Genomic DNA, 27,161 nt, shown 5'->3' with positions numbered 1-27,161 from the left:
GCTCCTATGTCTTATGGTCTGGTACGAGAGGGAGGAGGGAGTGAGAGAATGCGAGAGAGAGAGAGAGAGAGAGAGAGATGAAGGGAAAATGGCAGAGAGAAGGAGAATGTGTGAGGGAGAGAGGGGGAGAGAGAAAAGAAGGTAAAATGGTAGAGAGGAGAATGTGAGAGAGAGGGAGGGAGGGAGAGCATGCACAAGGGAGAATGAGACACAGAGAAAGAAAGTGAGAGAGAGAGAGGGACATACAGAAAATGTGAGGGAGACAGGCAGGGAGAGTGGGAGGGAGACAGACCAGAGTTGGTGAGAAAATGGTGGAAGAGCTCGGATTATAAAGTGAACAGACATCACAATTCCCCAAAGAGAGTGGAATAAAGATACTGGATTAGACACAGCTAAAACTGGAGCAACACCAAAATATAGAATTGGCAGGCAAGAGATAAACATTATCCAATAAAGAGGGTGGGATTTTAAGAGGTAAGATTTTAGGGGAAGTAAATTCAAATCGGCAAATAGGAAAACATATAAAAGGAAAATCGGAGTGAGGGAAATGAGGGGCCTCATTCTCTTGCTCGAATCCTACCTTTTCAATTTGCTTCTGATTTCCCGTAGAGTTTGCCCGTTCAACGTTCTGTTCTGCTTCATCAGCTTCTTTACATTTCTGTTCATAGTATTTCTTGGACTGGAAAGTTGAAAATCACACAGTATCAGGAACCGCTTTGTCAGAAGGTCGGGCGTTTGCAGCGAGGCTCCATCATTCAGTTTGACTCGAACACTGGACCAGGTCGATGCCCCTTCCCTTCCTTCCCCCCTCTCATCTCTCCCACCCCATCTCCCCTCACCTTCCCCCCCACCCCCTCATCTCTGCCCTCTTCCCAACCCCTCACCTCCCCAAAAAGCCTCAGCAAGTGGTGAGCTGCAGAAGCTGGAGCTTTTTGTATAGTCCATTCAGTCTAGGTTGGGATTCAGAGATTTGATTCTGGTGTCACAGAATGAGGAAATAGGGCTGTGCTCCGGAATTCCTGATCACACTCGACCAATCCTCCCACTGAACATGTCCGCAGGCAGCAGGGGATAGGACGGGATCAGGTCCAATCGGTGTCACGATTGAAGAATGTCTATCGAGACACTGTGAAAGGGTCCACTCAGGAAACTAACTTCCCAATGGAGAAGAAACACCAGGGAACAGGACAACGTATAGGACAAAAGGAGGCCATTCTGCCCATCATGCCCGAGTGAGCTAGCACAGGAACGGTGGTACAGTAGTTAGCATTGCTGCCTCACAGCGCCAGGGAATCGAGTTGGATTCCTGGTTTGGGGTCATATTTTTGCCATATTCAAACAGTTATCCCCAGATAAAAATGCAACAATTAAAAGTAATTCACTATATTTAGTGGCACAGTGGTTAACACTGCTGCCTTCCAGTGCCAGGGCCCCGGGTTCGATTCCCGGCTTGGGTCACTGTCTGTGCAGAGTCTGTACATTCTCCCTGTGTCTGCGTGGGTTTCCTCTGGGTGCTCCGGTTTCTTTCCACAGTCCAAAGGTGTGCGGGTTAGGTGCATTGGCCGTGCTAAATTAACACTTAGTGTCGGGGGACTAGCTAGGGTAAATGCATGGACTTATGGGGATAGGGCCTGGACGGGATTGTGGTTGGTGCAGACTCGATGGGCTGAATGGCCTCCTTCTGCACTGTAGGATTCTAGGAACAGCAGTAGACCATCTCCTCGATCCTGTTTCACCATTTAAAACTGCACCACGATGGCAGCTCTTCCAAATTAACTTCACTTTCCCTCCTGAACCCTGTATCCAGCAATTCCCTGAGACACCAAAAATCTATCTCAATTTTAAACTCTCAATGATGGATGTCCTCGGCCCTCTGGGATAGAACATTTCAAAGATTCACAACCCTTTGCATCAAGAAACTTAATCTCATCTCAGTCCGAAATGATCACTTCCTTATCACAGTGCTTAGAACTGCAACCTCTCAGCGCCAAGGACTTGGGTGACTGTCTATGTGGAGTTTCCACATTTCCCCCCATGCTGTGTCTGTGTGGGTTTCCTCCGGGTGCTCTGGTTTCCTCCCACGGTCCATAGATGTGTGGGTTAGGTGGATTGGCCATGCTAAATTGCCCTTTAGTGTCAGGGGGATAGCAGGGTAAATATGTAGGGTTACGTGGATAGGGCCTGGGTGGGATTGTTGTTGGTGCAGGCTTGATGGGCCAAATGGCCTCCGTCTGCACTGATTATCCTGAGACTGTGCCTCCATGTTTTAGGTTCCCCTGACCCGGGGAAACAACCTCTCTGTATCTACCTGTCAAAATACTTCAGAATCAAAAATGTTTCAATGAGATCACCTGTCATTCTTCTAAACTCCAGAGATTATGGATTTTCCCAGTCTCTTATCTAAGGACAAAGCTCTCAGTCCAATCTAGTGAACCTTCACTGTATCACCTCCAATGAAGGGTATCTCTAACCCTATGTCATTCTCCCATTCAGATATCCAATTTATAGATGGTGCCACAGTGGTAACATTACTCAACTGGCTATCCAGAGGCCCAGTCTACTGACCTGGGGACATGGCTTCAAATCCCCATCATGGCAGCTGTATAATTACTCAATGAATAAATCTGGAATTGTGAAGCTAGTTACAGCAACTGTGACCGTGAAACTATCACCGATTGTCGTTAGAAACCATCTGATTCACTCATGCCCCTTTAGGGAAGGAAATCTGCCATCCTTACCCAGCCTGGCCTACATGTGACTCCAGAGCCACTGCAATGTGGGAGACTCTCAACTGCCCTCTGAATTGGCCGAACGAGACACTCAGTTCGGTCAGGGACAGGCAGCTAATGCTGGCTTATCCACGGAGCCCACAGCCCGGGAAAGAATAAATGAAACAAAAAGTCCCATTTGAAAGCTGTTATTTTCTTGAAATATTCTGATTTTTAAATGAATGCTTTGAACACAAATCATTTACTGTCCTGTCCTTCAGCAATACGTTTGACAATGCCCTTTTTAAGCTAAGTGTATTTATTAGTGTCACAAGTAGGTTTACATTAACACTGCAATGAAATTACTGAGAAAGTTTATAAAGTTTAACTATTAGTGTCACAAGTAGGTTTACATTAACACTGCAATGAAGTTACTGTGAAAATCCTCTAGTTGCCACACTCCGGCGCCCGTTTGGGTACACTTGAAGAATTTAGATGGCCAATGCACCCTAACCAACACGTCTTTCAGACTACTTTTTGGCAGGCATCCCACAATTCTTTGCTTACGTCAAGTGTTTTCTTGTACAAGGCCACTTTGCTCTTCTGGACACGATCCATGGCACTTTCATACTGTTGGGAAAAAGATCACAAGGTCAGCACCGCTCGTGAACATCCAAAATAAGTCACCTTGCCAAAACACTCCAACCAATCAGCTACCTTCCAACCGCACAAATTCTGAGAGTGTCCCGGTCAATACCGACCTTTACCCTTTCCATCGTTCCTTCACTGCTTAAATAAATGACAAATTCTTCATCAAATCAGCTTACTGAGACAGAGAGAGTCCAAATAGAACATTGATATTCACTCAAATTACTGTCCCAAACTGTCCAGGGGACCCAACTGTCCTCATAACTGCCTTCAAACTCAGCGGCGGAGGGGAGGGGGTTCTCACCGTTGTGCCCAGCTGACCGATGGGTGGGGTGAGCCGGTAAGATTGTGAACAGCCAAGAACTCAGGTTCACACCCGATTTTACCGGCACCAGATATCCAGCCTTGCACCCATTTTTGGCAGCACCCACCAGGCGCTGGGCAGAGCCAAGGAGGCAGGGCAAATGGGAGGGGGGGGGGAGGAATTGCTGCGCACTCTGCACAGCAATCAGTGGGAGGGGGATGGCTGAGGCAGTGACCGGTCTCAGTGCAGAAACCTACACATGCGCAATTGTGCCCTCTGCTGATATCAGCTGGCTTTCAGCCCAGCCCACTCCCCCTACAGGCGGAAATCAGATTTTAGGGGTTTTTTTGCAAAAAACAATGCATAAGATTTGACTGATGGGAGAGGGAGAGGGAGGGGCTGAGAGGGAGAGGGGGACTCTTGAACTCTAGTCACGTGTCTGCATCTGTGTGTGCGTGTGCCTGTATCTGTGTGTGTAGGTGTCTGCATCTGTGTGTGCACACACGTGTGCCTGCATCTGTGTGTGTGTATTTGTACGTGGGTGTTGGCGGAGCGGGGGGGGAGGGAGTTGTGTGTTGGGGGGATTGTGTAGCTTTAAAGGTCAATGAAATTATGTGAAAAGGTGACAGTAGACAGAATTAGGACAGCAGAAAACACAAAGTTAGCTTTCTTCACTCCCAAATTTGAATCCAAACAGAGATGGGTTCAGTTCTCAAAAGGTTATGTAAATCATTACTGGTTTTTCAAACGTTACTTTCCAGCAAGAACAGGCACACATTGTTTCGTTCAGTTTCTTCCCTCGACTTCACTGGACAGTTCCCAATGTTGCTTTCAGAAAGTGTGAGGAAACAAAGCAAGGAAACACTCAATAAACAGGAGGATACCGAGAGGAAGTCAAGTGTTTGTCCACAGGCCCGTGAAGGGGACAGGGCAGCTGGACAAGGTGGCCAAGAAGGAATATGGAATACTTTCCTTTATTGGGTGAAGTTTTGAATAGAGAGGCAGGGATGCGATGCTGGAACTGTATAAAACACAGCTGGAGGTTTGTGTGCAACATTACAGGAAGGTCATAATCATCCCAGAGAGAGAGTGCAGAGGGGAGACTCACAAGAACGCTGCCAGGGCTTGAAAATTGCAGCAATGAGAAGTTGGATAGGCTAGAACTGTTCTCCTTAGGACAGAGGAGGCTGAGGGGGTGACCTAATGGAGGTCTACAAAATTATGAGTGGCCCAGACAGGAAAGACTTGTTTCCCCCGTAGCTAAGGGGTTATTTACCAAGGAGCATAGATTTACGGTGATTGGTAAAAGGATTAGAAGGAACATTCAGAGGACGGTGGGTGTTCACTGCTTAACTTAATGATTGAGGCTAAAATGCTTAACTCGTTGAAAAGGGATCTGGAGCGCAAGGGTACAGACCAGGCGCTGGAGAGTGGGATCAAAATGAATGGCTAGTTTCCTTTTTGGCCAGCACAGACACAATGGGCTGAATGGCCTCTTTCTGCTGCCCCATAATCTTCTATGGAAAGGGCAGCGCAGATTTAAATATTTAACATCCACTGGATGTAAGTGGGCTTTTAAAAAAATTCGAACAAATTTAAAATGTCCACTATCAACATTAGACAACCCCAAGCCTGTACAAGCAGCATGTAATTCACACTGTTATTAAAGGAGAAATGTAGTTACACAGACCGATGATACAACGCTGTCATCATGGCAACACTACAGTTAAGAAAGTCCACCAACACCCCTACTTTCTCAGGTGGCTCAGGAAATTTGGCATGTCAGTTACGGCTCTCACCAACTTTTATAGAAGCACCATAGAAAACATTCTGGTTGTATCACAGCTTGGTCTGGGCTCCTGCTCTGACCAAGACCGCAAGGAACTACGAAGAATGAACATAGCCCAGTCCATCACTCAAACCAGCCTCCCATCCGTTGACTCCGTCTACACTTCCCACTGCCTCGGAAAAGCAGCCAGCGTAATTAAGGACCCCACACACCCCGGACATTCTCTCTTCCACCTTCTTCCGTGGGGAAGAAGATACAAAAGTCTGAGATCACAGACCAACCGACTCAAGAACAGCTTCTTCCCTGCTGCTGTCAGACTGTTCAATGGACCTACCTCGCACTAAGCTGATCTTTCTGTTCACCCTAGCTCTGACTGTAACACTACATTCTGCACTTTCTCATTTCCTTCTGTATGAATGTTTTGCTTTTTCTGTACAGTGGGCAAGAAACAATACTTCTCACTGTATACAGGTGACAATAATAAATCAATTCAAAATCATCTTTTTTTTACCTTTTTCCGTGTCTCCTTCTGTCTCTCCCGGAAATCTTCCAGGCGTTTTACCTCGTCTTTCAATGTCACAGCCAGCTGGATGTGCAGATTTCCAATGCTTTCCAATTCTGAAACAGTGAAACGCGTTTTTAATGTAACCCATTCAGTCCATGGATTCTTCTGCCTAGGTAACCCATCTCATTGAGATCAGGTACTGTAAAAATATACCCTTAAGGTTAGTGGTTTCTTATGTGTAGACTGTGTGTCTGTTGTGTGTGGTCATTAAGTGTCAAACTGAGCCATGCAGAACATAAAACACCTAGGTCTGACCGCTCGCATGTTCCAAGTTTAGCAGTGGCTGCTTGACAACTGGTTTCAGTGTCCTTCCCATTTAACCGCACAATGTGACAGAGGATAATGCTCGCTAAAAGCAACTCACAGCAAGTTGCATTCTTGTTGTCACACTTGAATAGCTGCCCACAAGGTTCAGTTAATTCTTACACTCGCATACAAATGCTTAAGCATTGTTATTCCCTGACTGGGGGGGGAGGGAGGGGGTGGTTAGTATAACATTCTTAGAATGAGGCCTTTCATTTTAGTTTACTGTAATAAGTAGCAGAGTGGTTAGCACTGCTGTCTCACAGCACCAGGGAGCCAGGTTCGATTCCCGGCTTGTCTGTGTAGAGTTTGCACATTCTCCCCATGTCTGTGTGGGTTCCCTCCCACAGTCCAAAGACGTGCAGGTGAGGTGGATTGGCCATAATAAAATGCCCCTTAGGGTCAGGGAGACTAACTAGGGTAAACGTATGGGGTTATGGGGATAGGACCTGGGCGGGATTGTGGTCTGTGTAGACGCGATGGGCTGAATGGCCTCCTTCTCCCCTGTAAGGATTTTATGATTCTAGGTTAAGTAAGTGCCATATATATTTACATACATAGTGAGGATTCACAATGTGCCTGGAATAAAACATGCAAAGGTATTGTAAACTGTACAACCACAAATTAACCAAGTGTTATAAGCTTAAATTGTATTTTCAATGTATGTGAATCAAGAGCCTCGGCCAACTTTGTTCTGAACATAGCATGCACAGTGATACTCAGACCAAATTCTGTTAATACAACGGAGCACAGAAAGGACGCTTCTCTTATCTGTTTTTGGATACATGAAAACACCTTTAAGTCATAGGTCTACTATTTGAGGGAGTAAATTCGTTCATGGGTAGCGAGGCTGGAGTGGTCTCTCAAGCTACTCAAGGAGGGCCAGGTTCCAGCAAAACAGTGACTCCTTTCACCAGTTAAAAATGACAATGTCATCTATGGCCTTGGTTACTGGTAATGACATGGGTTAGATTTCCCAGGGTAAAGGGGAAGGAACCTACATGGGCAATAAGCTAATAAGCTCCTATTCCTGCAGAATGTTATTGGGTAAGGTAATAATGTGTAATATTGTAATTGGACCCTCCAGTCTGATTAACAAGACTGGGTGGGATATTGAAATGTTTAGAATAATATAATAATTTTACCTAGCAATATTAGCTCAGAGAGGACAGTCAACCCTCACCGACTGTGTCTCTCTCCTGATACATGCATTAGCAAATAATTCCTAAAGAACAAAAAGGAATGTAACGGGTGCTTTTCAAATTGGCAGGCAGTAACTAGTGAGCTGCCACAGGGATCGGTGCTGGGACCCCAGCTGTTCACAATATATACTAATGATTTGGATAAGGGAACAAAATGTAACATCTCAAAGTTTGCAGATGATACCAAGTTGGAGGGTGAACTGTGACGAGATGCAGAGATCCTTCAGAATGATCTGCACAAGTTGGGTGAGTGGGCAAATCAATGGCAGATGCACATTTAAATAACTGTGAGGTTATTCACTTTGGAAGCAAAAACAAGGTGGCAGATTACTACCTGAATGGCTGTAAATTGGGAGAGGGGAGTGTGCAGAGGGACCTGGGTGTCCTTGTGCACCACTCACTGAAGGTAAGCATGCAGGTGCAGCAGGCGGTAAAGAAGGCAAATGGCATGTTGGCCTTCATTGCGAGAGGTTTCGAGTACAGGAGCAGGGATGTGTTGTTGCAATTATACAGGGCCTTGGTGAGGCCACAGCTGGGATATTGTGTGCAGTTTTGGTCTCCTTTTCTGAGGAAGGATGTTTTTGCTTTTGAGGGAGTGCAGCGAAGGGTTACCAGGCTGATCCCGGGGATGGCGGGACTGAGGTATAGGAGAGATTGACTAGGTTAGGATTGTTTTCGCTGGAGCTCAGATGAATGCGGGGGGAATCTTATAGAGACTTACAAAATCCTAACAGCTCTAGACAGGGTGGATGCAGGGAGGATGTTCCTGATGGTGGAGGGAGTCCAGAACCAGGGGTCACAGTCTGAGGATTCGGGGTAGACCATTTAGGACAGAGATGAGGAGACATTTCTTCACCCAGAGAGTGATGAGCCTGTGGAATTCATTACTACAGGAAATAGTTGATGCTAAAACATTGAATGTATTCAACAGGCAGCTGGATATCGCACTTGGGGTGAATGGGATCAAAGGTTATGGGGAGAAAGCAGGATTAGGCTATTGAGTTGGACGATCAGCCATGTTGTAATGGATGGTAGAGCAGGCTCAAAGGGCCAAATGGCCTCCTCCTGCTCCTTCTATGCTTCTATATTTCAGACAAGTCGATAATGTTTCATCTGTGTTGTTCTGGATGTTAAAGTTTGCACTCTATCCATTATTTGCATTCGCCAGTGGTGTGGGCTACACTCACTCAACAGAAATTTAAACAGGCTGCTTCACATTTCCAATCAGGGCAACTATCCCTGCAGCCCTGTAATTGGCCGTGAGATGCTATGAAAAGTAAAATTAAACATGTTTGGGTTTCTACATATGGTTTACAATGTGAAGAAATGGCTACCATCAGGAGAATCCCGTCAAGGTGAAATGTCTATGACATAAATATACAATATATCAAGTATCTGCTACTTACGTTGCTTTAGACTGTCAAAGGCTATCCGTAGAGTACTGAGGAAAGAAACCAGAGGAGATATCATCAATAAAGGCCACTCCTTAAGCTTACCTCTTTTGGTCACCTGCCCTAATATCTCCTTATGCAGCTCCGAAAAGGTTCTTGTGAAACACACTGAAGTTTTGCCCAGTTGAAGGCTTTGCAAAAACACAAATTCATTTCATTTAGCAAGTTTTTCAATAAAATTTCATCATCAAATCCCCTCCAAAGATGTGTAGGCTAGGTGGATTGGCCATGCTAAATTCCCTAGTGTTAAATAGTATGTAGGTTAGAAGGAAGGATAAATACATGGAGTTGCGGGTATGGGGCTCTAGATTTGAGGTCCACTTCCGGACCTGATGGTGATGTATGATGTGTGCGTAACGAGGCCAAATTGGTTGTTTACCTAGTGGCAGGCGGTGAGAGTGGGAGTTTCCTGCTTGGCCATGCACCATGTGATGCGCCATACCTCAAGCTACAGCCTGTAGAAACAAGCTAGTTACCTGTTTCAAGGAGATCATAGAATCCCCACAGTGCAGAACCATTCGACCCATCAAGCCTATACTAACCACAATCCCACCCAGACCCCATCTCCATAACCCCCCACATATTTATGCAGCTAATCCCCCTGACACTAAGGGGCAATTGAGCATGGCCAATCCACCTAACCTGCACACCTTTGGAACGTGGGAAACCCATGCAGGAAGAATGTGCAGACTCCACACAGACGGTGATCCAAGGCCGGGAATCGAACCCGGGTCCCTGGCGCTGTGGGGCAGCAGTGCTAGCCATGGAAACAGACACAAGCACACACTTTGCGTACCTTATACTCACCTCATAGACCCGTGACCGTCTAGAAGGGCAGCAGGCACAACACCACTCCCAATTTGCCCTCTCAATCACACACCATCCTGACTTGGAAAGATAGATGAGCCGTTCTTTCACTGTCGCTGGGTCAAAATCCTGGAACTCACTCTCTCTAACAGCACGGTGGGTGTACCTATGCCACAGGGACTGCAGCGGTTCAAGGCACTGGCTCACCCACTACCTTCCTGAGGGGCAATTAGTGATGGGCAATACATGTTGGCCTACCCAGTGAAGCCCACATCAATGAAACAACAGTCACCAAGGGGAGAGCAGAATACTCTGCAACCTCAGCAGGGTATTGCACAGTCAGGTACCAGAATTAATTCAGGACTTTGAGGTCTAGGTTAAGATAATGATGTTTGGGCTATTTTGTTAACCTCAGCTCTCACTTGGAGAGTTAGTGACATGCTGGAGCCAGGAGACAGCTGGTTTCAATTTCACAGTTTTAAAATTAAAAGTTGTGTCATTTGAAGACAGTCAACACAAAACCAAATTCTGCACAAAGCTTCCTGGTTTCTGACTCCTGATCTCATTTGCTTATCGGCTGCTTCCAACGCTGCACAGTGAGTAGTCTCACAACACCAGGTTAAAGTCCAACAGGTTTATTTGCAATCACGAGCTTTCGGAGCGCTGCCCCTTCATCAATGAGTGGAGGATGGGCTCACTGTGCAGAGTCTGCACGTTCTCCCCGTGTCTGCATGGGTTTCCTCCCACAGTACGCAAGATGTGCTGGTTAGGGTGCATTGGCCGTGCTAAATCCTCCCTCAGTGTACCCAGACAGGCGATGGAACGTGGCGACTAGGGGATTTTCACAGTGACTTCATTGCAGTGTTAATGTAAGCCTTACTTATGATTCCAAAAAGAGCTGTTGGACTTTAACCTGGTGCTGTGCCCACCCCAGCCCAACACCAGCATCACAATTCTAATTCAGTATCCTCGGGTTCCCTGTCAGAAGGTCTCCTCCAAATACCAACTTTCTCCCAAGAGTTCTTCCAAAATATTCGTACCCCAAATTCCAAAGCTGAGCACCAACAATCCACAATAAACAGGGGGATCATATTGCAAAAGGAAAACCTTTTATTTACCATGCACGCAAAACGCATTTGTGAGTTAACAATCGCAGAAATCTAATCAGAGGGAGGGGCGGATGTTGGACACCCTCAGGGACTGACTGGGTTCTCTGGGGAGCCTTATTTTGGAAGCTTAACTTTCGAGTGTGTCACAGGGCCAGCCGGTGATTACACTGGGTATCAAATAGGATTGAAATGCTAAATTGCCAATACATTTCAAAGATGGCAAACTGAATCTGACAAGTAAAGCGAGAGAGGGAAAAGCAGAGATGGAAAGCACTGTGACGCTTTAGCGAGTGTGTACGGGGAAGCAGAAGGAGATTTTGGGTGAGGTCATTCTGCCATTCAGTAAGTTCACGGCTGCTCTGAAGGTGGCACACTCCGGTTTCCACTGTCCTGAGTCCATCCCCACCCCACTGTGCCCATCTCCCCCCTCCACCCCACCCCAATCCTCGATTCCCTTGCAATCAATCCATCCCATCCCACCCTCTCCATCCGTCTCTATCCTCTCCATCCACCCTCCCCATCCACATCCATTCATATCCATATCATCCTTACATATCCATCGTAACATATCCATTTCAGCTTGAATATATTCAATGACCCAGACTCCAATCCTCACTGGGGAATCATTAGTCTTCAGAATCCTCTTCTCTAAAGAAGAAATTCCTTCTCAACTCTGTCTTAAATGGGAGAACTCCTTATTTTCAAACTGTGCCCCCTAGATTGAGATTCCCCCACAAGGGGAAACAGTCTCTCAGTATCTACCCTCAAACCCTTTAGAATAATGGGGGTGATCTTACTGGCGTGTCAGGCCAGTTGACCAGCGTGGTGAGCCAGTAAGATCAGGCTGGAGAACAATCAGGTTCACAGCTAATTTCAGCCTCTCGTGATATTACTGGCCCCGTTCTGCCGGCAAAGTCATCCCTGCATTGTTCTTAATCATAATTGTCTGGGTTCACTTGGCCTTGCCTGCTCATTGGCGGAGGGCCTCACTGGCAAGGATTGCATATGATCCCCACCAACAGGAACCTGACATGAAGGCCTCACTGGTGGGACCAGAGGCCTTTGAGACCCCCTGGGTAGTCAGGTGTGGTCAGAGCCAGCCTGACACCATGTCACTGCCTATCGAGCACCAGGTAGTGCCAAGGGGCAGGGCCTGAGGGGGTTATCTGCATCGGAGGTGGGGTGGGATTGCAGACAGTGCATTGGGAGATCAGGACACCTGTGCAATGGTGCCCCTAGAGCTTAGCAGCCGGCTTCCGGGCATGAATAAACTCTGTCCACTCCCCCGAATGGCGAGAATCACATTTTGCTTATTTTTTTCTCTAAGTACCATAAGATTGTGTCTGGGAGCTCATCCGAAAAATGGGCAGGACTCTCTCCTGTTTTCATGCTTGCTCGGCACACGGAATATTTTTGGAAAGATATCCTCCTTATACTTTTCAACAAGTCATCTTCTATTTTCCTAAACTCCCATGGGTATAGGGTCAACCTGCGCAACCTTCCCTCACTAAACAACTTTCATCATCCCAGGAATTGGCTGAATGAGTCTTCTCTGACCGGCTCCCATTAGGGTGACCGGATGGGACTTAATGGCTTTGCTCGTCCCGAAACCACAAAACCCCGTCCGAGGTCAACAGACCTTCCCATTGGTCACAGCGGACAGGATGGTAGAATTCCTGGCACTGAGTCAGTGATGTCAGCCCAAATCACTGACAATGACATTACTCAACAGGAACTTGCATCAACTGGTTCACATTTCCCCATCTTCCTCTCGTGAACCAAATAAACCAGCTGAATGCTCAAACGGGCATCGCACCAGGTCATCGAGCAGGTCAACTTGACAATCGGTGTACCTTAAAAACATTAAACGTATGTGGGAGTAGCACCATTCATCTATAAATCTAGAATAAAAAACTAACTTCATTAATAATGACTGGATTAAAGTAAAAATAAAGTTTATTTATTAGTCACAAGTAAGGCTTACATTAACACTGCAATGGAGTTACTGTGAAATTCCCCTAGAGGCCACACTCCAGCGCCTGACTAACTAACACTTCTTTCAGACTGCAGGAGGAAACCGGAGCACCTGGAGGAAACCCACGTAGACACGGGGAGAATGTGCAGACTCCACACAGACAGTGAGCCAGGCTGGGGAATTGAACCTGGGTCCCTGGTGCTGTGAAGCAGCAGTGCTAACCACCGTGCTACTGTGACACCCCATTATCATTTAAACCCATCAGTCATGTTTTTTCTGGGAGGAAATGTGACTCCAGAGAAAAGCAGTTAACTCTTAACTGCCCTCTGAAATGGTCATAGCAAGCCACTTGGATAGACAGCTCAACCTGTACAAGGGAAGCCATGATGGGGAGGTGCCAGCGCTGGACTGGGGTGGGCATAGTAAGGAGTCTCACAACACCAGGTTAGAGTCCAACAGGTTTATTTGGAATCATCAGCTTTCAGAGCGCTGCTCCTTCATCAGGTGAGTGAAAAAGTGGGTTCACAAACAGGGCATATATAGACAGAGACACAATTGCAAGGTAATGGTTGGAACAGGAGTCTTAACAGGTAAAATATATGCCCTGTTTGTGAGCCCAACTTCTTACAAGGGGTGGTAAGGGATGGAGTGGCACAGTGGTTAGCACTGCTGCCTCACAGTGCCAGGGACCCGGGTTCAACTCCTGCCTCAGGTGACTGTGTGGAGTTTGCATGTTCTCCCCGTGTCTGCGTGGGTTTCCTCCCACACTCAAGGTGGGGCGGGCCATGCTAAATTGCTCCTTAGTGTCCAAAGATGTATAGGCTTTTTTTTTAATTCATTCATGGGACACGGGCATCGCTGGCTGGGTCAGTATTTATTGCCCATCCCTAGTTGCCCTTAAGGACAGTTGAGAGTCAACCACATTGCTGTGGCTCTGGAATCACATGTAGGCCAGACCGGGTAAGGACAGCGGATTTCCTTCCCTAAAGGACATTAAAGAACCAGAAGGGTTTTTCCAACGATCAACAATGATCATGAAACCATCAGTAGATTCTTAATTCCAGATTTTTTTTTTATTAAATTCAAGTTCCACCACCTCCCCCCTCCCCTTCCAGAACATTAGCTGGGTTCCTGGATAAGGAGGATTAACGGGATAAATATGTGGGGTTATGGGAAAGGGCACGGGTGGGATCGCTGTCAGAGAGTTGGTGCAGATTCTATGGATCAAATGGCTTCCTTCTGCTCTGTGGGAATTCTATGCCTCCCAGGGATCCTGAGAATGATTTAAATCAACTTACAAAAATCTCACAAAAATATCTGTCCCAACACCTTAAAATTCAGTTTCAAAACTGGTTGTCCCAGTCGCTGGCATATTTGCCAGTTCAACCAGTTGCCATTTCAGCCAGTTGAAATGCCCACCTACAGGGCACATGGTAAGAGAGAAAAGAAGTCTAGAAATACTAATTCCAAAATGAATGCCGACACATCTGGCTTGCAGAGCCAACACTCAAAGACCAATGGATCTTTATCCAAAATAATAATCCAGCCTTTTTTTTGTGAAGACATTGATAGACTGTTAACTCCATTTCTAGGACGGCACGGTGGCACAGTGGGTTAGCACTGCTGCCTCACAGCGCCAGGGACCCGGGTTCAATTCCTGGCCTTGGGTCACTGTCTGTGTAGAGTCTGCACATTCTCCCCATGTCTGCGTGGGTTTCCCCCGTGCGCTCCGGTTTCCTCCCACGGTCCAAAGATGCGCGGGTTAGATCATTTGGCCATGCTAAACTGACACCTAGGGCAGGATTTTTCTGGCTACGATCGCCCCAAAGCCAGAAGATCCCTTCCAAGGAAACAACATATACATGGTCCATCCACTACAATTCCTGTGCGGGCAGGATTAGAGATCCCCTTAGTCTCCAAAAACATGTAGATTACGGGGATCAGTGGGGTTACGGGGATAGGACATGGGTGGGATTGTTGTTGAGGATTGAGTACAGGCTCGATGGGCCGAATGCCCTCCTTCTGCATTGTAAGGGTTCTTTTTTAAGTGAAATGGTAATTTTGCTATCATATTTGTCTGTATTAGTAGTTTTGACTATAAATATAGTGTTTCTTCTCAGAATATATTTACATTGTATTTACATAAACCACAAACACAATTGGAAACAACTAGTCATTTAAATACAGAGTCAGCTGTACTGAAATTTCCATCATGACGGCTTCATAGGAGGAAATAATTGGAACGGTCTTCACTCTCTGCACAAACAAGTTCTGGTGATAATCTTTCCATTAACCTGAGTTTGCCGGGTTATAAAAATATGTTTTGTTTTACAAGTTTTAAAAAATACAGGACGTGGGCATCACCGACTGGGCTTTCATCTATTGCCCACCCCTAATTGCCCCGAGAAGGTGGTGGGTGAGCTGCCTTCTTGAACCGCCGCAGTCCCTGTGGTGTAGGTACACCCACAGTGCTGTTAGGGAGGGAGTTCCAGGATTTTGACACCAGCGACAGTGAAGGAACAGCCGATATATTTCCGAGTCGGGATGGTGAGTGACTTGGAGGGGAGCTAGCAGGTGGTGGTGTTCCCTATGTGTCTGCTGCCCGTGTCCTCCTAGATGGCAGAGGCCGCAGGTTTGAATATAAATTGATGGAGTGACACGGTGGCACAGCGGTTCGCACTGCTGCCTCTCAGCGCCAGGGATCCGGGTTCGATTCCCGGCTCGGGTCACTGTCTGTGTGGAAATATGCACATTATCCCCGTGTCTGCGTGGGTTTTCTCCGGGTGCTCCGGTTTCCTCCCACAGTCCAAAGGTGTGCAGGTTAGGTGGATTGGCCATGATAAATTGTCCATTAGTGTCGGGATTAGCAGGGTAAATATATGGGGATAGGGCCTGGGTGGGATTGTGCTTGGTGCAGACTCGATGGGCCTCCTTCCGCACTGTGGGGAGTCTATGATTCTAAATAATTTTGATATTTCTACACGTAAAGAACTTGAAATGTTTTAAAGGAAATAAAGAATAATAAACATTAAAGCACAAATGTTATAGGTTTCGCAGTGATGGGAGATGCCCAATGATTATCCAAGGATTTTGCTAGATTTCCTCATGGAATTGGAGATAGATTTCCAATAAACTGCCGGACTGTTCCCCTAAGCGGTGAAAGAGGCACTGCAGGTGAACAAATCAACCAGTGAGCATTCAGTTTGTTTCCTTTCTCTTCAGATGTTTCTATAGGTTGACCAGTCTAGTGGTTGCAAGCTCCGAACTCTTGCTAAGGGATTGAGGCAGCTTCTAACTAAAAGCTGACGTCATATTTCTCCAGTTTCCTTTTCTTGTGAGTCATCAAATTGAGGAACATCATTGAGTTCCACATCAGGCACCCAGTGTCAGCAACAAGGTACATTCTGTCCAGGTTACACGTGGAGTAGAATATTCCGCTCTGCCCCAACTGTGCCTCTGATTGTATCCGCGTGACAATTTTCCATTTCTGTTATTTTGCGGCTGTCCTGGAATTGGCAAAGTTTTTTTCATTCGTGTCACAAGTAGGCTTACATTAACACCGCAATGAAGTTACTGTGACAATCCCATTGACTAAGTTGTCGCTTCCTGCTGCCTCGGCCAATAATTAAGCACCCCCAACACATTCTCTCTTCCACCTTCTTCCATCAGAAGATACAAAAGTCTGAGGTCACGTACCAACCGACTCAAGAACAGCTTCTTCCCTGCTGCTGTCAGACTTTTGAATGGACCTACCTTGTATTAAGTTGATCTTTCTCTACACCCTCGCTATGACTGTAACACTACATTCTGTACTCTCTCCTTTCCTTCTCTATGCTTTGTCTGTATAGTGCACAAGAAACAATACTTTTCACTGTATCCCAATACATGTGACAAAAATAAATCAAATCGAACCAAATCCCCTCGTTGCCACACTCAGGCACCTGTTCGGGTACACTGAGGGAGAACTTAGCACGGACAATGCACCCTAACCACACATAGTTCGGACTGTGGGAGGAAACTGGAGCACCCGGAGGAAACCCACACAGACACGGGGAGGACGTGCAAACAGTAACCCAAGCTGGGAACTGAATCTAGGTGCTGTGAGGCAGCAGTGCTAATCACCGTGCTGTCCCGTGTGAGAGTGAATGAGAGCCAAATCATGAGCCTTGTGTCTGGGCTGCACACACTATCCCCACAAGAAAGAATCATAGAAGAGGCCATTCAGCCCATCAAATCTGCACCCCACTCTCTGACAGTGTCTTATCCAGGCCCTCTCCCTCATCCTATCCCCGCAACATGTACATCTACCAGGGCTAATCCATTTAACCTATACACCTTGGGACACTTTGGGCAGGATCTTCCAGCTGCACGCATCCCAAAACCTGAAGATCCCAACTGAGGTCAACTGACCTTTGCGGGGTCCGTGTCCCGCCCGCTATGATACCTGTGGCGGCTGGAATGGGGAAGTTCCGCCCTGAGGGCCAATTTAGCACAGCCAACCCACCCAAGCTGCACATCTTTGGACTGTGGGAGGAAACCGGAGCACCCGGAGGAAACCCACGCAGACATGGGGAGAATGTGCAGACTCCGAGCTGGGAATTGAACCCGGGTCCCTGACGCTGTGAGGCAGCAGTGCTAACCACTGTGCCACCGTCCTGCCCATAATTGGATTGAACCGGTCTGGACTCATGTCACACAATCAGCACGGAGAATCCATCGTCCCATCCACCAGAACTGGATTTGGAGATGGAAGGACGTTATCTGGTCACTCACACACAAAACAGGAGCAGGAATAGAGCTTTTAGCCCATTATTAAGATGCATGGGAAAGGTCACAGTGTAAAGTTGTTGAACTCAGTGTTGAGTCTGGAAGGCTGTAATCTGCCTAATCAAAGATGAGATGCTGTTCCCCCAGCTTACGTTGGGTTTAACTGGGTCACTGCAGCCAAGGACATACGTGGGCGTGGCGGGGGGGGGGGGAACTGAGTTATCTCAACAGGCGGGCTGGGCCTGTGGGCTGAGTGAAGGCGTTCCGCAAAGTGGTCACCTAGACTAAACGCAGGAGACCATACGGAAGCTCATGTGTCTATTTCAAAGTACAAAACTAAATGGAGCTTGTTCAATTGTTCCTTTTTTGGAATATTCTTTCACAGGACGTGGGCACCACTGGCTAGGCCAGCATTCGTTGCCCTTCCTAATTACCCTCGGGAAGGTGGTGGTGAGCTGCCTCCCTAACACACTCTGGGTGTGAATTCCAGGAGTTTGACCCAATGATTGTGAAGGATGTGGAGATGCCGGGGTTGGACTGGGGCGAGCACAGTGAGAAGTCTCACAATTCCAGGTTAAAGTCCAACAGGTTTATTTGGAATCACGAGTTTTCGGAGTGCTGCTCCTTCATCAGGTGAGTCACGCTCCGAAAGCTCGTGATTCCAAATAAACCTGTTGGACTTTAACCTGGTGTTGTGAGACTTCTCACTGTGAAGGGATAGTGACGATATATTTCCAAGTCAGAACGGTGTGTGGCTTGGAGGGGAACTTACAGGTGGTGGTGTTCCCATCTGTTCTTGTCGTCCTAGGTGGTAGAAAGGGTGGCACGATGGCACGGTGGTTAGCACAGCTGCCTCACAGCGCCAGAGACCCGGGTTCAATTCCAGCCTCAGGTCACTGTCTGTGCGGAGTCTGCAAATTCTCCTCAAGTCTACATGGGTTTTCTCCGGGTGCTCCGGCTTCCTCCCACAGTCCTAAGACATGCAGTTAGATTGATTGGCTGTGCTAAATTGACCCTTAGTGTCAGGGGGTTAGCAGGGTAAATGCACAGGGTTACGGAGTAGGGTCTGGGTTGAGATTATGGTCAGTACAGAATCAATGAGCTGAATGGCCTCCATCTGTACTGTAGGGATTCAGAGAAGTAACAGTTTTGATAGGTGCTGCTGGAGGAGCCTTGGGTGAATTGCTGCAGTGCATCCTGCAGATGCCAATAAACATTGTGATGGGTGGGGGTACCTGGCTGGTGTGGAATCTTAGAGCGTTGCTGGACCTGTCCTTATCCAAGATGGATGGATCCAGGGTGGGAGAAAGCACAGAATCTTTAACTCTGATAATATAACCCCTTTGTGGTGCCCCCTCGGCACCCGGCCCTCCCTCGGCACCCGGCCCCCCCCTCGGCGCCCGGCCCCTCCCTCAGCGCCTGGCCCCTCCCTCGGCGCCTGGCCCTCCCTGGGCGCCCGGCCCCCCCCCCTCGGCGCCCGGCCCCCCCCTCGGCGCCCGGCCCCCCCCCTCGGCGCCCGGCCCCCCCCCTCGGCGCCCGGCCCCCTCCCTGGGTGCTGCAACAAAATTAAGAGTGTGGGAAATGTTAACATTAAACCAGCCAGACACACCAATCACCAGGCTGCTGGTCCTCAACGCGACTGATGGAGTCGACACCTTCGGCAGTGGGGGGGGAAACAACTGAAGACTATTCTGGATAGCAAACAACCTGAACGTTAGCCAAGAGAGAGAGGGAGAGCCAGAGAGATTAACACGTCAAGCATGACCCTTCCTATGAAACGGTGTGAAAACAAATGTAGGTTAATGAGATCCACATGTTTTTTATTCCAGCATTAATGTATTGTACTGGAAGACAAGTTAAATCTGTATAGGAATCTCAAGAGGCAGATTCCTGTGTTGCAACAGACGAACAGGCCCAGAAAGCAGCACTGACTGCATTCACTGACATTTCTCTGTAAGAAGTGTCACAACACCACATTAAGAACATAAGAACATAAGAAATAGGAGCAGGAGTAGGCCATCTGGCCCTTCGAGCCTGCCCCGCCATTCAATAAGATCATGGCTGATCTGTCGTGGCTCAGTTCCACTTTCCCGCCCTCTCCCCATAACCCTTAATCCCCTCTCTTATCAAAAACCCATCAACCCGCTTCTTAAAAATATTTAGCGAGGCAGCCTCCACCACTTCAACGGGCAGAGAATTCCAGAGATTCACCACCCTTTGAGTGAAGAAGTTCCTCCTCAACTCCGTTCTGAACCGCCCCCCCTTTATCTTGAGGCTGTGCCCCCTAGTCCTACTGTCTTTTTTAAACTGGTATCACGAGCTTTCAGAGCACTGCTCCTTTATCAGGTCACTCACCTGGTGAAGAGGCAGTGCTCCGAAAGCTCGGTGCACCAAATAAACCTGTTGGACTTTAACCTGGTGTTGTGAGACTTCTTACTGTGCCCATCCCAGTCCAAAGCCGGTATCTCCACATCCTGGGATTTCTCTAGTAGGGAAATTCCCCCAACCAGAAAGAGAAAATGCTGGAAAATCGCAGGTCTGGCAGCATCTGTAAGGAGGGAAAAGAGCTGTCGTTTCGAGTCCAGATGACCTTTGGTCAGAGCTCAGAGAAAGTGGGAGATATTTATACTGCTGGCTGAGGGAACGAAAGGTGAGTCATAGCCACAGAAACCAGGGGAAAGACTGCTAATGGCAGTCCGTAGTTAGAATACTGGGTCTGAATGGCCAAATGGCAGAGAAGCTGATATCAGAGGGTAAAGTGTGACAGATGAAGATGTGGGGAGAATTGGGGAGCAGAGAGATGAAAAGGGGGAAAAAAGGTGGAAATTCCTCTTTTTGGGAAGGAAAGGAGAGATCTGGCAAAGCCAATCCTCCTCCACCCCCACCCTCTTGTGTATTTCCAACTCTATATCAGGGGTCTAACAAGCAATCTAGTTGTTGACCAGAGTGTGGTGACTAGGTGAATTTCACAGTACGTTACACACTAATGTAAGCTTTACTCGTGACACTAATGAATAAACTTTCTTTCTGTGTAAGCCAAAACACAAAGGTTCAAATACATCTAGCTTGGAATATAGCTATTTTAATGGGTGGAGTTTAATTTAGATAAATGTGAGGTGATGCGTTTTGGTAGATTGAACCAGGGCAGGACTTACTCAGTTAATGGTAGGACGTTGGGGAGAGTTACAGAACAAAGAGATCTCGGGTACAGGTTCATAGCTCCTTGAGAGTGGAGTCACAGGTGGACAGAGTGGTGAAGGCAGCATTCGGCATGCTTGGTTTCATTGGTCAGAACATTGAATACAGGAGTTGGGACGTCTTGTTCAAGTTGTACAAGACATTGGTAAGGCCACACTTGGAATACTGTGTGTAATTCTGATCACTCTATTGTAGAAAGGATATAGAAAAGATTTACTAGGATGCTAACAGGACTTGACGGATCAAGTTTTAAGGAGAGGCTGGATAGACTGGGACTTTCTTCTCAGCAGCGTAGGAGGCTGAGGGGTGACCTTATAGAGGTCTACAAAATAATGAGGAGCGTAGACAAGGTAGATAGTCAATATCTTTTCCCAAGGTAGGGGAGTCTCAAACTAGAGGACATAGGTTTAAGGTGAGAGGGGAGGGATACAAACGAGTGTCCAGAGGGGCAATTTTTCACACAGAAGGTTAGGGTTAGTCTGGAACAAGCTGCCAGAGGGAGTAGTAGAGAGGTGCAATTTCATCTTTTAAAATGCATTTAGTTAGTTACATGGGTATAGAGCGATGTGGGCCAAATGCAGGCAATTGGGATTAGCTTAGGGGGTTTTAAAAAAAATAAATAAATAAGGACAGCATGGACAAGTTGGGCCAAAGGGCCTGTTTCCATGCTGTAAACCTCTATAAATTGCCCCTTGGTGTTAGGGGGACTAGGGTAAATACATGGGGATAGGGGCTGGGTGGAATTGTGGTCAGTACAGGCTCAGTGGGTCACAATGCTGAAGGGATTCTATATATTCTGCACCTTCTCCCCTACATGCTCTATGAACGGTATATTTTGTCAGTATAGCGCAAGAAACAATACATGTCACTGTATCCCAATACAAAATCAACAGATAATTAGATAAGTATGGAATTAAAAGAATGGGTATCAGTAGTCCTACTGAAACTCCCAGGTTGCTGTAAAATCCCATCTAGCCCATCTCACTGAATATAGAACCCTGGCCTAAATACAACTCTTGCAGTTACTAACTGGGATTAAATGGAGGTTTTAATCACAGTAAAAAGTCTGACAACACCAGGTTTTAGTCCAACCGATTTATTTGATAGTTCACTCACTAGCTTTCGGGTTTGTCCCTTCATCAGGTGAATGGAGAGTTCTGGCCTCAGACAGAGCATATAACAGCACAGACAGTTTACAGATTACTGATTAGAATGCAAATCTTTACACCTAACCTGCTGTTCAAGTCCTAAAGTGGCCGACAATGTGAGTGGAAGGAGCTCTGATCACAGGTTAAAGAGATGTGTATTGTCTCCAGACAGTGCAGTGAGTGAGGTTTTGCAAAGCATTCTAATCAGTAATCTGTAAACTGTCTGTGCTGTTATATGCTCTGTCTGAGGCCAGAACTCTCCATTCACCTGACGAAGGGACAAACCTCAAAAGCTAGTGAGTTTACAATCAAATAAAATCGGTTGGACTTGAACCCGGTGTTGTCAGACTTCTAACTGTGTTTACCCCAGTCCAACGCCGGCATCTCCAAATCATGGTTTTAATCATGTGACTCCCCCCCCCCCCCACACCAACTATTCGTCGACTAACACATCCGTCCTGGTGACGTTGGGCCTTCCCACACCAATCAGAAAGCAACAAGACTCAGAACCCAATTGGCTGATTCTTAACTGTTGGCTAAAGGGCTTTTCCCTCCATTTTCAATGTTATTGGTAAAGAGAAACGTTCAAAGAAACTGACAAATATATAAGTCCCTGATGATTTTTCCCCAGGGTCGCGCGCACACACACACACACCAGTGTCCTGGAGATTGATTCTTAATTCCTGGAGACTCCAGGCCAATCCAGGAGGGTTAGCAACCCGGGTGACTCCGGACACACCGTAACGTTGTCACCACTGAGTTGCCCTCCGAAATGGCCACTCAGTCGGATCACAGCGGTTACAACCTTCACTGCAGCAGCTCAAGAAGATCGATTCATCGATATCTTCAAGGAGAGGAGGGGAATAAACGCTGAACTTGCCAGTGACACCCACATCCCCTAGTGAATGATAACACCAAGTATGTAGTACACAGGGCAATGACACTAATCTCCCTGCGACATAAATAAAATATCTTCTCTGGATGAATCAGCAAGGTGAGGGAGTCTTGTTCATATTCAAATACAGGGAGACTTTTTTTTTTAAATTATTCATTTGTGGGACGTGTGCATCGCTTGGCCAGCGTTCATTGCCCATCCCTAGTTATCCCTGGAGGGCAGTTGAGAGTCAAACACATTGCTGTGGCTCTGGAGTCACATGTGGGCAGCAAGGTGGGACAGTGGTTAGCGCTGCTGCCTCACAGCCCCAGGGACCTGGGTTCGATTCCTGGCTTGGGTCACTGTCTGTGTGGAGTTTGCACCTTCTCCCCGTGTCTGCGTGGGTTTCCTCCAGGTGCTCTGGTTTCCTCCCACATGCTGGTTAGGGTGCACTGGCCATGTTAAATTGCCCCTTAGTGACCTGGGATGTGTAAATTAGAGGGATTAGTGGGGTAAATATGTGGGGTGACAGGGATAGCGCCCGAGTGTTCTCAGCCCCCTACAATACTCCTTATAACCTACTGTGGCCAAATTCCCTTCCAGCTCGATTCTCAAGTTTGCTGATGACACCACCGCAGTGGGTTGGATCTCAAACAATAAGTGCAGGAATGAGATAGAGAATCTGGTGAACTGGTGCGACGACAATAATCTCTCTCTCAATGTCAACAAAAGAAAAGAGATTGTCATCGACTTCAGGAAGCGTAAAGGAGAACGTGCCCCTGTCTACATCAATAGGGACAAAGTAGAAAGGGTCGAGAGCTTCAAGTTTTTAGGTTTCCAGGTCACCAACAGCCTATCCTGGGTACCCCTCCCCATGCTGACATTATAGATAAGAAAGCCCACCAATGCCATTATTTTCTCATAAGACTAAGGAAATTTAGTTACAACTAAATGAGAGTCATCACTGAGTCTATTCCACTAAGCTACAACCCACACCAACTTTACAGATGCACCATAGAAAGTATTCTCTCTGGTTGTATTGCAAGCCTAAGACCGCAAGAAACTACAAAAGGTTGTGAATGTAGCCCAATCCATCACACAAACCACCCTCCCATCCATTGACTCTGTCTACACTTCCTGCTGCCTCGGCAAAGCAGCCAGCATAATTAAGGACCCCACGCACCCCGGACATTCTCTCTTCCACCTTCTCCCACCAGGAAAAGGATACAAATGTCTGAGGTCACGTACCAACCGACCCAAGAACAGCTTCTTCCCTGCTGCTGCTCACATTAAGTTGATCTTTCTCTACACCCTAGCTATGTCTGTAACACTACATTCTACACCCTCTCCTTTCCTTCTCTATGAACAGTATGTTCTGTCTGTGTAGCATGCAAGAAACAATACTTTTCACTGTATACTAATACATGTGACAATAATAAATCAAATTCATGCACTTTTTATTTGGGGATTATTCCGGTTCTATCATATTTGGCCCCACTTTCTCAATTTTATTAGGTGGGGAGGAATTTCTTCAGCTAGAGAGTGGTGAATCTGTGGAATTCATTGCCACAGAAGGATGTGGGGGCCAGGTCATTGAGTGTATTTAAGAGAGAGATGGTTAGGTTCTTGATTGATAAGGGGATCAAGGTTACAGGGAGAATGGGGCTGAGAAATTTATCAGACATGATTGAATGATAGAGAGAGTCGATGGGCTGAATGGCCTAATTCTGCTCCTATATCTTATGGACTTGCTGCCCCTTGTGAGCATCCAAAAAAAAGGAGAAAGTAAGCCATGTGACCCCTCAAGCCTGCTCCCAAATTCAACAAGATAATGGCTGATCTGTTTTGTGTCTCTGATCCCACATTCCCATCTACCCCCAATAGCCGTTGAATCCCTAACAAGAATCTAACTGCCTCCACCTTAAAATATTCTGTGACCCCCGCCTCCAGAAGCCGAGTTCCAAAGTCTCACAACCCTCCGAGACAAATAAATCTCATCTCAAAACAAAAATACAGCACCCTGGATTTTACACTCCAAGCCGCAATTAAACAGTCACCGTTCATTAGACTTTCCAGCCCGAAAATAATATCCGCCCGGAATCTATAAGAGTCTAGCTTTCTGCACAGGGGATCTGGGGTCTGAACAGGACTCAGAGGGAAAAATTATCACCTGTAAGAAGGGGGGGGAGGGAGAGAGAAAGCCGGGAGTGCATGGGTGGGGAGGGGAGAGGAGGGGAAGTAAGGAGTGGGAAGAGAAGGGTTGCTCAAGTGGAGAGAGTGGATGAAAGTAGTGAGACCCGAGAAGGGAGTCATCAGTGAGTCTATCCCAAAGAGCCATCAATGGTGTAAGAAAAAGTCTCTTTAGCTAGGAAGAAAAGAAAGAATTGCTGCAGATAGATTTTTTAAAAAAGAACCCAATTAACCAGAATAGTTTAGACTTAAAAAAAAGAATCCTCCTGCCATTTATTATTGTAAGCTCTGGGGATATTGGCTACCTACAGCAGAGCAGACAGTGCATATTCAAAGTCAGCCTGAAAATCTGGCCTGGGATCACATGTTGAGCTATCAACACTGAGGCACCCTGCAAACCTGTGGCCTCCAGCACCCAGGAGGAGAAGTGCTTGGGAAACACACACACTGCCCCTTGGGAATATATCGTTCACTGTCGCTGGGTTAGAATCCTGGAACTCTCTCCCCGACAGCACAATGGGTGTACCTACACCACAGAAACTGCAGCGTCCGAGGCAGCGGCTCACTGCCTCCTCCTCAAAAGGCAGAAAACGCTGGCAATGCCTACGCTGGGTGTGTTCTGTGAACAAATTTCATCAGCTGCTTTCCATGAGTATAGCCCCAGTCTACTCACTCTCCTCATAAGCCAAACCTCTCAACTCCAGAATCAACCGAGTGAATCTTCTCTGCACCCCCTCCAGTGCCAGTATGTCCTTTCTCAAGTAAGGAGACCAAAACTGGACACAGTACTCCAGGTGTATGGATGCTTATTCACTAGCTAGACCCACACCAAGCAAAGCAAAACCAAGTGGATTAGCTGAGTTTAGCAAAGGGATCCCAAAACTGGCCCTGGTCCTATCATTGAGACATGCAAGATGTTTAATCTGCTTGTAAAAGTCACAAGGGCTGCCAAAAGTAGAAAAAAAAAGAGTCCCCACAAGTTTTTCAAAGGCTGGACGGAAGAGATCTGTTGTGGGCTGTCCGATCTACCCTAGTCTGAAAGCTAAACAAAGAAACAGGTCTATCAGATTACAATTCCTTTTCCAAGAAGGCAGATGGAAATAACGCTACACCTTTTCACAAAAAAAATACAAACAACTTTTTTTTTTAAAATGCGTCCAATAGAGCTATAACAGAACTAAATAGATCCTGGTCCCTTCCCACTGAGAAACAAAGAAAAACACAGCACAGGAACTGGCCTTTCAAGGTGGTGCCGATCGACCTAACAGAATTTTATCAAATTAGGAAGGGCACAGATAAGGGGAAAACTTTCTCCCAGATCAGAAATGACAAACACAAGGGCTCACAGGCTCGAGGTAACAATACAGATACGCAGGGTACGTATTTTACACAGAGGGTGGTGGGAGCCTGGAACGCGCTACCAAGCGAGGTGGTTGAGGCAGACACACTGGGGTCATTTAAGGCTTATCTCGACAGCCACATGAACAGACTGGGAAAAGACGGATACAAACGGATGGTCCAGTTAGGAACATGTGATTGGTGCAGGCTTGGAGGGCTGAGGGGCCTGTTCCTGTGCTGTATTGTTCTTTGTTGATCACGGTGCCATAACTAAACTAAAAAAAAAATCTTCTGCCCTTACTCAGTTTATATCCCTATACCCTCGTCACCTCCGTATTGCGGATACGGAAGGTCGGGTGCGACATGACCTTACAGTTTTGACTGATACAGCAAGGCAGAGCCAAGGGAGTGCCACACTGTGGAAATACTGTGTCCTCCAGACTGCAAAGTTGACCTTTCGAAGGGGAAGGCAGTTCCTCCCCAGGGTTCTGGCCAACATCCTTCCCGCAGGCAAAAAACGCCATATCGTTTACCCTTTGCGGGGATCTTGCTATGCGGAAAATGGCTGGCAGCGCTCCCTCCAACGCACTGTGTGTGAAGCTCATCATGGGGATGTCAGAAAGAGGTGAGAAAGTCCACTGCAAACATCAAGTGTGTTCAAGAACTGATCATCTACCAGTTGCAACGAGAGAAGTGGAAGGTGGCGGTGCTCGGAGATGTTCGTCATCCCCAGGTTTTCCCTTCAACACATCCTGACAGCTAGTTCAGGAGTGGCTTTGCTGCAA

General features: G+C 47.0%; 1 protein-coding gene across 1 annotated transcript in view; it reads right to left on the bottom strand.

Moving 5' to 3' along the window:
- The window catches only part of pstpip1a (proline-serine-threonine phosphatase interacting protein 1a), a 79,786-nt gene that overhangs the window by 28,216 nt on the left and 24,409 nt on the right, over positions 1 to 27,161 (bottom strand). Inside the window, exons 4-7 of the mRNA XM_080216160.1 lie at positions 8,926 to 8,960; positions 5,961 to 6,067; positions 3,276 to 3,338; positions 581 to 679 (exon numbers count right to left, since the gene is read on the bottom strand). Of these exons, the coding sequence (XP_080072286.1) occupies positions 581 to 679; positions 3,276 to 3,338; positions 5,961 to 6,067; positions 8,926 to 8,960 (304 nt within the window). The remainder of the gene's footprint in view (positions 1 to 580; positions 680 to 3,275; positions 3,339 to 5,960; positions 6,068 to 8,925; positions 8,961 to 27,161) is intronic.

The sequence above is a fragment of the Carcharhinus amblyrhynchos genome, chromosome 32 (genome assembly GCF_965287045.1).
Source record: "Carcharhinus amblyrhynchos chromosome 32, sCarAmb.v2.hapA, whole genome shotgun sequence".
In the NCBI taxonomy this organism is placed as follows: Eukaryota; Metazoa; Chordata; class Chondrichthyes; order Carcharhiniformes; family Carcharhinidae; genus Carcharhinus; species Carcharhinus amblyrhynchos.
This window is presented reverse-complemented; position numbering and strand designations above follow the sequence as displayed.